Source organism: Mesoplodon densirostris, chromosome 18 (genome assembly GCF_025265405.1).
Source record: "Mesoplodon densirostris isolate mMesDen1 chromosome 18, mMesDen1 primary haplotype, whole genome shotgun sequence".
NCBI lineage: Eukaryota > Metazoa > Chordata > Mammalia > Artiodactyla > Ziphiidae > Mesoplodon > Mesoplodon densirostris.
In genome coordinates, this window is record NC_082678.1 from 14,533,569 (window position 1) to 14,543,794 (window position 10,226).

Below are 10,226 nucleotides of genomic sequence, written 5' to 3' on the forward strand. Positions count from 1 at the left end.
TGTCCCAAAGCGAAAGCTCGTCTTATCTTTTCTCTCCGGTGAACAAAACTTGCTCTGCATCCTCCTCCATACCTTCATGCCCATTTTGGGGTACTCCCAGCTCTTGGCTTTTGACTACCCTCCTCGTGGGCCCACCTGGTTGGGCACTGCCCCTGCACTAGAGGTGGTGGCGGCCATCCCACTGAATGATCACCCATCCTGGTTTCTTTGGTCCCCGCCCAATCTGAGTCACCATATTTTGTAGCAGTGTCCACAGAACGGCCCCTGGGTGTTTCATTCTGTGCTCTGGGTGTCTTGATCTGTGCATGGGGATGGCGGTACAGCAGACTTGGGTGGCTTCATGGGATGCTCGTGCCTTGCTGCCCCATGAGCTGCTTCCCAGCGGATCCTGCAGTCTCGGGATAGCTGGCCCAGAATACTGCGCAGGGATGCCAGCTGAGCCTCTGCACACCAAGGCTAGGAAGGCAGAGCCAAGGGTCCTGGGGTTTCCTGCTGCTCAGAAGCCGTGGGAATTCCGCATGTTACTTTGTCTTTGGTTTCAGTCTGTTTACTGTCCCGGTCCTTATAATCTGCTACCTAAGCCTGTTTGATTCTTTGACTTTTTCTTTACTGAAAAGAACTTTCATGGTTTCCTATTCTGCCTTTCTCCAAACGCCTCTCAATGGGATGCACAGCTGAAATCAGAAAGATGGTGGCAGGTAGGAGTCGGGAGGAGCATCACAGTGAATGCGTCTGTGGGGGGTTTAAAGACACGGGAGCACATGGTGTGGGCCCCGCATCCAGTAGCGCCTCGCATGGGGCACATGAGGCAGAGACCGGGAGCCACACACGGTCTGCCCCCCACCCCAGCTCAGCCACAGCCCCTCAGGTGGGGTCCCCCTGATGCCCCAGCCCACTCCCTTCTTGTACAGACACCCTGGTCCCTCTTAGCCCTGCTGGGGCTCCACTGTCACCGGAGGACAGCCAGGTGCAGCCTGTGAGCGCCTGGGCTCCCCCAGAGACGGGGCGGGGCCTGTGTGTGACTTCCGCCATGTGCATGGCCTGGTATTAATGTGCTCTGCACGTATGTTAATATCCGTGCAGCTCTCATCCCATCCACGAGCCTGGTCCCCGTGGTCCTAGTGGGCCGGGCAGGAACCCAGAGCCACATGCGGGGCTCTGGCTGGGGGCTTAGTTTGTCACCTCCACTCTGCTTTCACGTCTGTCCCATGTTGCTTCTGGCTGGACATGGCGCACTTCCCCCCTCCTCCAGCCTCAGTCCAGGGCTGGTCCTCCGAGGAGCCAGTGAGGCAGGGGGCCTGCTCCTTAGGAACCCTCCCTGGGGACAGGCGGTATTGGCAGCACGTGGGACCATTAGGTGGTCATGAGCCACGGGCACCCAGGGTAACAGCATGGCCACGGCCAAGGGAGCTGGTCTAGAACCCTGTGGGATGGCACTGTGCACATCCCTTGTCTAAAGGGGGTGTGCGGAGCCACGAGCTAATCCACGGAACGTGGGCTTTCTCAGGCAGGCATCTTGGCCACCTTAGGGTGTCTGGATGTGTGCCTGGTGGAGAGCAGGGGGCTGGAGCGCCTGGGCTGGCCGAGGGGCCTGTCCTCCCTGTGGTCGGCCTCAGCATGCTCTTCTTGGGCCTGTCCGCCTGCACGTCCTGGCACTGGCCTCTGCAGGGGAGAAGCCATGGCAGTCCGACAGAAGGCCAAGCCCACTCTATTCTGGCGGGTCACAGGTTGCCGTTGGGGAGGACAAGCCAGCACATCTGCGTGTGCCCGGCACTCAGGGCCCTTGCTGGGGTGTCAGCTCTCACCACTCACAAAATGTACTTCCTTCTTTGGATTTGAGCTCTTACATCTGACAACCTGTACAGTTACATCATCTTTCAAAGCTTCCTGTTTAAAGACATACGTGTTGTAAAAGTTACTTAAACCCAGATTGCTGGCTGTAAAGAACTGACCCAGCGCTGAGGTGTTTGTAGTGCAGCGTGAGCTCTCCGCACCCAAGGTGTCCAGCCTCGGGGCCTCCTCTTGGTCCACAGTCTGGGGGGGGGGGCCCTCCTACACACACCTGCTGCAGCCGGCCTGCCCCTAGCTCACCTGGCGCTCCTCCCGTGCCAGCTGCAGCCAGCTTCCTGGGGGAGGTGGGGCCAGTGGGAGCACCGTCACAGCCCCCATCTCGCTGAAGTTCCAGCTCTTGTCTCTGCTGAAGAGGAAGATGGTTCTGTTTGTTTTTAAAATTCTCACCTTGGAGGAAATTTTCTTAAAGCACCAATGTTCTTTTTTAGAGTAGTTCATAGTTCACGTCACCCAGCCCAGATCACCATCATTGTGGTTATGGCGCGTGACCGCTCTCTTGGCTCTCATAACCCCTGAGCACTGTGGGAGTGAAGCAGTAGGAAGGGTGTCTGGTCGCTGGAGAGAGGCGATGGCTGTGCCCCAGGGTGGTCTGGGCGCCAGCTCAGCCGGATGGAGAGGAACGCCCGGGGGTGGTGTCCTGGGGAGGGGCCCACAGGCCACCTTGGCATTGCTGCATGCATCATGTCACCCTCGGCCCAGCAGAGCGCCTTTGCAGCCTTCAGGCTCTGACTGCGTGTGTTTTCCGAACTCCAGAAGCTGGCCGGGCGGAGATGCTGGACCATGCCGTTCTGTTGCAAGTGATTAAGGAACAGCAGGTGCAGCAGAAGCGCCTCCTGGACCAGCAGGAGAAGCTGCTTGCAGTGATCGAAGAGCAGCATAAGGAGATCCACCAGCAGAGGCAGGACGGCCAGGACGGCGAGGACGGCAAGTCCCGGGGAGGCGGCAGGGGGAGGGGGCTGGGCCTGAAGGGCAGGGGACAGTTGCTGCATCTGCTCGGGGAAGAGGGGTTGTCACTTAGTGCACGAACTCCAGAGTCTCTGGGGGTCCCTGCGCGGTTGGGTCTGTGGCTCCATGCCTAGAGTCCTGCTGGGCAAATTTAAGCCGTGGTTCGTATTCCTTGATTGCTGGCAAGCTCGGTTCCTTTAGTCCCTGCATTGGTAGCTTCTGCTCATTTCTGTGGCTAAACCTGTGACTGACTTCATTTGCAGCGGACGTGCAGCCTGAGCTGGGGGTGGCCGGGCCCAGAGGTAAGGAGCAGGAGGCCCCCGCCGTGGGGGTGGCAGAGCGTCCTCCACAGCAGCCTTTGGGAGCTGTGCCTGGTGCTCCTGGGCATCCCCCCGCTCCTCCCCAGGGGCACAGCCAGCGCTCTGTGGAGAAGCCCGAGGGGGCCTTGGGTAGAGACCCGGCTGCGCCTCCTGGCGGCGCTGACCTGCAGCCCCGGGCAGCCCAGGCTGAGCCGAGGGAAGGCCGGCGGGGTGCTGTGCCCGAGGCCGTGGACGCTGGCGTGCAGGAGCGGGTCCCTGTGCTGGACCCCGCCAGGGCACCCGGGAGCCCCGAGCAGCACGGCGCTGGAGACGTCCCCCAGCAGAGTCGGAATGTTTTTGGTGGAGGCTCCCACGAAAGGAAGAAGTCTGGAAAGGAGGAGGCAGCCACTGGCACAGATGTTCAGGAGGCAGATGTGCTGGGGGTGGGGGCAGCAGTTGGGGCCCCTCAGGTAAAGTCCCAGCAAGCAAGCCAAGACCGGGCACCCGGAGGCCTGTCCAGCAGGTCGGGGGGAGCAGCCCCTCGGGCCCAAGCCATGTTACATCAGCCGGAACAATGGGCTGTCTCTGACGGAGGGCAGGGCGGGCAGCAGGGCGGTCATGAGGAGGCGAGGAAGGAGCACGTGCCCGCTCCCAGGGAGGACGCCGCCATCCAAGAGCCCGAGCAGAGGCCGGACCCTGAGCTCGGGCCCAAACCAGCCATGCTGGGGGATCAGAAGCCAGACAATGCCAAACCCAACCGGGACCTGAAAGTCCAGGCCGGCTCTGACCTTCGGAGGAGACGGCGGGATGTGGCTCCTCGTGCAGAGGCGGGGCCAGCCCCAAAGGACGGGGTCATTATCAGCTTCAACCCCCTGCCTGACGTGCAGGTCAATGACCTCCGCAGCGCCCTGGAGACCCAACTGCACCAGGCCGCGGGGGGCGCCCTGCGAGTGGTCCCAGGCCGACACATCAAACAGCTGCCCGGGGCCCTGGAGGAGCCCTGAGCCCCATTAAGGCCACGGTGCTCCCTGTCAGCCGGTGAACCTGGACCACGGTGGGTGCAAAGTCCTGGAAGTCAGGCCCAGGGTGGAGTCTTACAGCTCTCTAGCTGCACCCTGCTTCCAAACCAGCTTTGCTGTCCCTCTCTCTTACACTTCCTGGTGACTCAGCTCCCTGAGGCCACTGGGAGAAAAGGTGGCCTCAAGGAGAAATAGCCGCTCGCTGAGACCCAGAAAACGTGACCCGCCACCGGCCACACGGCTATTGTTACCCTGAACTTTCTTTATTGACGTTCTCTGTGAGTGTCACACAAAACCTGAAGAAGTGCTTCTGCCTTCACCCTTCTTCACAGCAAATGCTGCTTCAAGTCTCAGAGGCTGGGTGGGCCTGTGAGTCCAACTGCTTCTGCCCTAGAGCTCTGCTCTGCATACTCTGGTCTCCCAATCGAATGGTTGTGAGATTTAAAAAGTAAAACACACCACTGACGTCTGGTTAGTGTGGTTGGTGTGGAGGTGAATCACCCAGAGGACCCCGTACCACAGACATAAGCCACGACCGTCAAACCCCACAGCGACACGTGCTCGGAGCCTCAGCTGGGTGCCAGACCCGCAGGTGTCGGGGGTGGGAGTACACAGCCGACAGAGGCTGCTTCTCACTTCTTCTGGGGCAGATTCTCCCGAGTCTGCACCCCTGGCATCTGTTCATCTGTTGGGAGGGTTGTGGTGTTTCGTGCTGTACTTAGTTCTCAAGGGGCAGAAAGGCCGATGGTCACCCCTGACCCCTGAGGCTGGTCAGTAGGTGACCCGGCAAGTATGCCAGGCTGGCCCGCCGCGAGCCCGGCGCCTTCACCTGCTTTGTGCTCCCCTCTGGGGGTAGGGGCAGTTCCAGACCCTGCCCCGAGGGGTCCATGGGTGGACCTCTTGCTGACCACTGGCCAGGGGTGCCCAGGGCATGTGGCAGCTCCAGCCTCGGCCTCAGGTCACCCTCTTCCCCTGCGCCTTCTGAAATGGTTTTTATTGTTTAATTTCTGTGTCATCTTGAAGACTAGAAATGAGTAATAAAAGGAGTGGAATCTTCTGGAGGCCAAGCTGATTCCCCATGAACCCCGGGCACTGCTCACATAGAGGGAAGCTCTGTGAAAGGAGGCCGGGTCTCAGTGCTTCCCACCCTCCATTCTTAACTAAAAGCAATTCCAAACAAACTGTGCTCAGTGGAAGTTTCCCTCAGGTTGGAACTCCATTTGTTAAGGTCTTGTAAGTGGGACTCTGTTTCCAGTCCTCTTTACCTGAATGTCTTACCCTGACCCAGTGTTCGTGTCCTCTGGAGGTCACACCACCCTCCTGCTTTTTCTGCCAAGATGACTTCTTCCTTAGAGCAGGGCGGCCCGAGCCCAGGGTGAGAGCAGCAGTGCAGGGCCTCTGCTGCCGCCTGCCATCCCCACACACCCTGACACTCGGAGTCCTCTGTCCAGTTAACGCTTGTTCTCTCCTCCTGGCTTTCAACTCCACTTCCCTCCCCAGTCGGCAGCCCCTTGGGAAAGGAACCCGAATCTTCCCCAGAATCTGGGCAGACGTCTGGGTGGGGTCACCATTACCAGTAATGCAAGGAGCTAGGAAGGGCCCCGGGACAGTGCTTTGCTTTCTGATCACAGACCACTCCTCCATCTGGGTCCCACGGCTGGCAGGTATGGCCAGGGGTCCCAGCCAGCGCAGCACACTGGGCCACCAGTGGGCGACCTTCTGTGCTGGCAGCTACACGTGGCAGACACGGGGCCATGCGGGCCTGGGTGACTGGGACAGCACCCTGTCCACGCTCCTGTTCGAGAGCAGGGCCACTGAGCCCAGACCGGGGTAGGAATGAGCCAAGGCCGAGGCTGTGTACTGCCTCCACTGATGCAGCTGAGCTCTCGGCCCAAGGTCAAGACCGGTGGAGAGTACAGAGCCGCACTGGGTGACTTCTTCATGGTGACGCAGCTGAAGCAGCAGCAGAGACCATCTTTCCTGCATCCTGACACAACTTGGTTGAATTCCCTTCAATAAATACAGCCTTGAAGACAGGTTGAGTTTGGGGAGGGGAGCTGGGGAGGCCTGCGAGGTGACTTCAGTGTGTGGTGAGAGGCCTGGCCCTGTCAGTGGACCACGTCCGCAGCCCTAGGCTTGAGACATGAGGTGGCGGCTTCATCTGCCTCCATGAACTGGAGTCTGAGGGATGGCAGGAGAGAGCACTCGGCGGCACAGTTCTGGAAGGGGCCAGAACACCCGTGCCCAGCAGAGATGCCGGAAGCTCTAGCCAGCAGGCTGTCAAAGGTCACGAATGATCAGGAAGAGGCAGCCATCCTCAGGCCGGAAGCACTTGCTGGGCACAGACGCCAGGTCCAGGTGGACGCCAAAGCGGGGAGGCCCACTCCTCCCCCTGGCCTTCAGCCTATCTGTGGGTCCGTCACCCCCGGCAGGGATGGGGGTCGTGTCATCGGTGTCTGGTCCTGAATTCCAGTGTTAACTGTGAAATGTGACTCTGCCCAGCGGGACAGTTTCTAACAGCCCTGAAGCCCTTGAACGGCGTGTGGCTCCCCTCCGAGGCTGCCCTGGGAACTGCATTTCACTGGGATGATGTCTCAAGAGATGAGGGGTTTCACCACCTGGGGGAAAGTCGGGCTGATTCTGGAGGAGCGTTTACAAGAGGAAACAGCTCCAGGACTCAGGGCGAGGGTGCCCTGGCACGAGGCTCTGGGACGCCAGGGCCTGGATGGAGCCAAAGGACAGTGTGACCTCCACACCCCGGGGAAGGGGCTCTGGGAGCACAGTCCCCACGTGCCCAGCAGGCGGTGCTCAGGACCTTGGAATCTGCAGGCCGTGGCACCAGGGTCCTGCCAGGTCTCCCTGGACTGCACATGTGCATGTTGGGAGGGGCGCTGCTGCGGCCTAACCTTAATCTCAGGATGACAGGTGGAACCAGAGCCAGCAGGAGCCTGGCAGGGATGGGCTTGGGCTTGGACTCCAGAGGCTGCAGAAGGGTGGGTAGGAGACCCCATGGGGAGGGTCTCACTACTGGGTTCCTAAACCGGACCCTCCCTCGACTCATGCCTTAGTCTGGAAGAGCAACCCCCGCCTTTTTTCCTCTCCAAGTCTGAAAAAACCATCAGTATCAGATTCCTACAGCGGGGACCTTTCCCTCATGGTGTCGCTCTTCTCTCTTTGGTCCGTGCTGTAAATTGGTAGTTACTTCTAGAGGCCTCGCTAGACTCAGACGACACGCCTTTGGTGAGAATTCTTAAAAAAATGAGACTCGAGAGGCAGGGTGTTCTATGGCCCACGCGCCCACCCTGCAGACGACAAAATAGATCTTGCAGCATCTGATCTGGTCTTTATTGTGGGTTCACTTCATCTTATTCTCCCCCGAATCCTTAAGTGAGCAAGGTTGGAAAACCCATTCCCCTCTGCCCACACTCGCCTAACGTGTTTCCGGTCCTTTTAGCCTCAAGAGCTTTTGAGGTTTTAGACAGTTGCCCCTTGGGGCCATCAGCACCGCACACCCGGGGACGTGGAGTGGAGCTCACAGTCCTTCCTAATGGCCTCCTGTCAGGGTCTTCTTGGCCTGGAAGAGAAAGTTCTTTGTCTCAATGAGTTGTTTTCAAGTTAGACGTGGCTCTAAAGTAAGAAAACTACCACACTAAATGCCATCTTCTGGCAAATAACTTACAAAGAGCCTGGCCATGCATGTGCAGCAGGGGGCCCCTGGGGCTGGGTCTCTGCTCCCGCCTCCACAGGCCACGGAGCTCAACCTGCTCTGTGGCCTCAAAGCCATGCCCACCTGTGCCAGGCACTGTGCAGGGCCACCAACGAGTTACGTTTAGTTTTCCCCCTTGTAGAGGAAACTCTGAGGTCAGAGATGCTGAAACACTCGCCCAGGGACGGGGCTCCCAGGGACGGAGCTGGAAGTGGCGCCCAGAGCCCTCTGCCTCCTCATTCAGCCCCGTGGAGCCTCAGGGTCCAGGCAGAGTGGGCAAAAGTGGGTTCACCGGCTTGTGTTCTTAGGTGAGAAACCCCCAGGTTCCCTGTGCTGAGCTTCCAGTGCCCAGGGCCTGCAGTTAGGTCACCCTCAGCGGAAAATGGCACGAGAGGCAGCGACATGCTCCCGGGGGCAGGACGACGTGACAGAGGCAAAGGAGCGTAAGGAATCACAGATGACCAGATACCTGTAATGGGTGATTCCTGACTAACCACGGGCAGTAGAGCAAAGCCTAGCGTGGCCAGAAGTGTGTGATCTTTATCGCACACGTGAATCCTTCCAACCAGCGACCACAGAATGAAGGTTTGTCCCCTCCCCAAGGGAACACTCTTAAGTAAAGCAGGGAAGCTGCCAAGAGGCAGGAAGCAAGTCCAAGGGACACATGCAGCTTGGGTGAAGGGCACATGTCGGATCAGAGGTTGGTGACAAGGGCTGAGGCCACACGTCCCAGCCACAGTGATGGCAAGGAAGGTGCAAGGAGTTCTCTGAGCCCTCCAGGAAATGAGGGATAGCCCACGCATTCTCAGCCATCCTGGAACATCAGGAAACTGCCTTGGATTCCCTGGATTCTGCCAGGCTGACCCAACTGCCCCCTCTCAGGTCCAGTTCTCGAGATCAGCAGCTCTGGCGAACAGAGCTGACCACTGGCATCGTGGCCCACCCCAGACCCACTGGGTCAGGGGCACCCAAGGCCATGACACCTTGGGCACCAGCTCAAAACCCTGTGTTAAAGCCTCATTACAGGCGGTCTCCGCACCCTCCTCCTGAGAGACTGGAACTCCCATCTCGGTTCCCCAGAGAGCTCCTCTCCCTCGGTCAGGTGTGGGTCTCTTCCAACCCTACTGCCTCCCCATCCCTTATAATAAATGCATCAACACAACACCATAACTCTTCACTTGTGCACAGTGTCTATTTTCATTGGCATAGCATTTGATCAGATGAGAATCAGAAAACGCCACAGCTCAAACAGAAACCACCTGTTACGGAAGGGTTAGAGGCAGAACTGAGTCCAGAGCCAAGAGAAGGAACACGCTGTTGTCACCACAGCCCGCTTCTGCGCCAGTGAGAACCAACCAGCGCGGCTGGGTGGGGGACTTCTCAGCCTCTGTAACCTTGGCCATGACAACAAACCTAAGATACACTCGTTTTTTCTCCTTTCACCCTCTGTGAAATGGGGTAGTCGAAAGGAAGGGGGGGTCGGGGGTGCCCGGTTGTAACTGCCCACGCACAGCACACACGTGGCATCCTAAACACCGGAGAAACTAAGACAGCAGGGGCCGGGACCCCCCACCAGCAACAGTCCCGCAAAGGGTTACTAGGCACTGGCGGGTACACGTTGAGAGTGGTGTTCCCCCAACCTGATGGGCACGGGCACGGGCACGTGCGCTCCGTGGCGGCGGGGGTCGCGCCGGCTGATGGAGGGTGTGCCGCGTCTGAAGCACTTGCTGGCGCCCAGCACCGCACCCAGAAGGAAAGGAAGCCGGAGGTCCCGCGCGGGCACGTGGGTCCCAGCCTCCCAGGGTCCGTTCCCCGGGCGGGGCCGGCGCCCACCTACCGCGGCAACGAAGCAGCTCCGTAAGGCCTCGAACTCCTGCGCGCACAGATCCTTCCTCAAGCGGCCGCCCGGGGCCATGGACGCCTGCACGCACCTGCCGTAGGCCGCGGCCTGGGGGCGGGACGGGGACGGGCGAGGGTCGCGGCGGCCCCCACGGCCGCCGATCACCCGGGCAGACCCCGCCGCCGCCGCTCCCGTCACCACCACCCCGCCAGCCCGCACCCCGCCCCGCACGGCCCTTCCTGCCCCGCCTGACGGCTCCGCACCTCGGCCCCACAGGCCGCCAGGCGATCGGGGAAGGCGCGGAGGCGGCTTCGCACGCGACCCCACACCGCTCGGTTTCCCGACATGAGCAGCTCTTCCTGGCACCCGTGGGCGCCGCCATCTTAGGTCCAGCCTCTTCCGGCGCCCAACAGCTTGATAGGTCGGCGCTTCCGCCCACAACCTTTCTTGCGCTTTGTCATTGGCCAGGCTTCGGCCCTCCCCTCCGCCTCTCCTCCGGAACCGCTCCTGGTGTTCCAGAGCCTTGCAATTGGCTCGCGATTTTGTCTGTCTTTGTCCTTGGACTT

General features: G+C 59.9%; 2 protein-coding genes across 11 annotated transcripts in view; one reads left to right on the plus strand and one right to left on the minus strand.

The window, feature by feature from the left end:
* The window catches only part of SLC38A10 (solute carrier family 38 member 10), a 43,908-nt gene extending 38,738 nt beyond the window's left edge, over positions 1-5,170 (plus strand). For 6 of the 10 annotated variants that reach the window (XM_060082345.1, XM_060082350.1, XM_060082352.1 and 3 more), the window contains exons 15-17: positions 618-698; positions 2,605-2,775; positions 3,060-5,170. In XM_060082345.1, the coding sequence (XP_059938328.1) occupies positions 618-698; positions 2,605-2,775; positions 3,060-4,099 (1,292 nt within the window). In that variant the 3' untranslated portion in view covers positions 4,100-5,170. The remainder of the gene's footprint in view (positions 1-617; positions 699-2,604; positions 2,776-3,059) is intronic. The other 4 variants (XM_060082349.1, XM_060082355.1, XM_060082351.1 and 1 more) reach the window with 2 other exon arrangements.
* Positions 5,171-7,437: 2,267 nt separating this feature from the next.
* Positions 7,438-10,129, minus strand: NDUFAF8 (NADH:ubiquinone oxidoreductase complex assembly factor 8). The gene is made up of 3 exons (XM_060082362.1): positions 9,924-10,129; positions 9,658-9,768; positions 7,438-7,688 (listed from the first exon to the last, which is right to left on the minus strand). The coding sequence occupies exons 1-3, from the start codon at positions 10,005-10,007 to the stop codon at positions 7,659-7,661; spliced, it is 225 nt and encodes a 74-aa protein (XP_059938345.1). The 5' UTR covers positions 10,008-10,129; the 3' UTR covers positions 7,438-7,658.
* Positions 10,130-10,226: the final 97 nt, after the last annotated feature.

What these genes read in the sequence shown, in the direction of transcription:
- NDUFAF8 (XM_060082362.1), bottom strand. Translation starts at nt 10,007, where the DNA reads ATGTCGGGAAACCGAGCGGTGTGGGGTCGCGTGCGAAGCCGCCTCCGC. An exon ending in TGGCGGCCTGTGGGGCCGAG is followed by an intron (nt 9,769 to 9,923) that starts GTGCGGAGCCGT and finishes TCCCGCCCCCAG; the next exon opens with GCCGCGGCCTACGGCAGGTG. An exon ending in GGAGCTGCTTCGTTGCCGCG is followed by an intron (nt 7,689 to 9,657) that starts GTAGGTGGGCGC and finishes TTTCTCTTCCAG; the next exon opens with GCCAAGAAGACCCTGACAGG.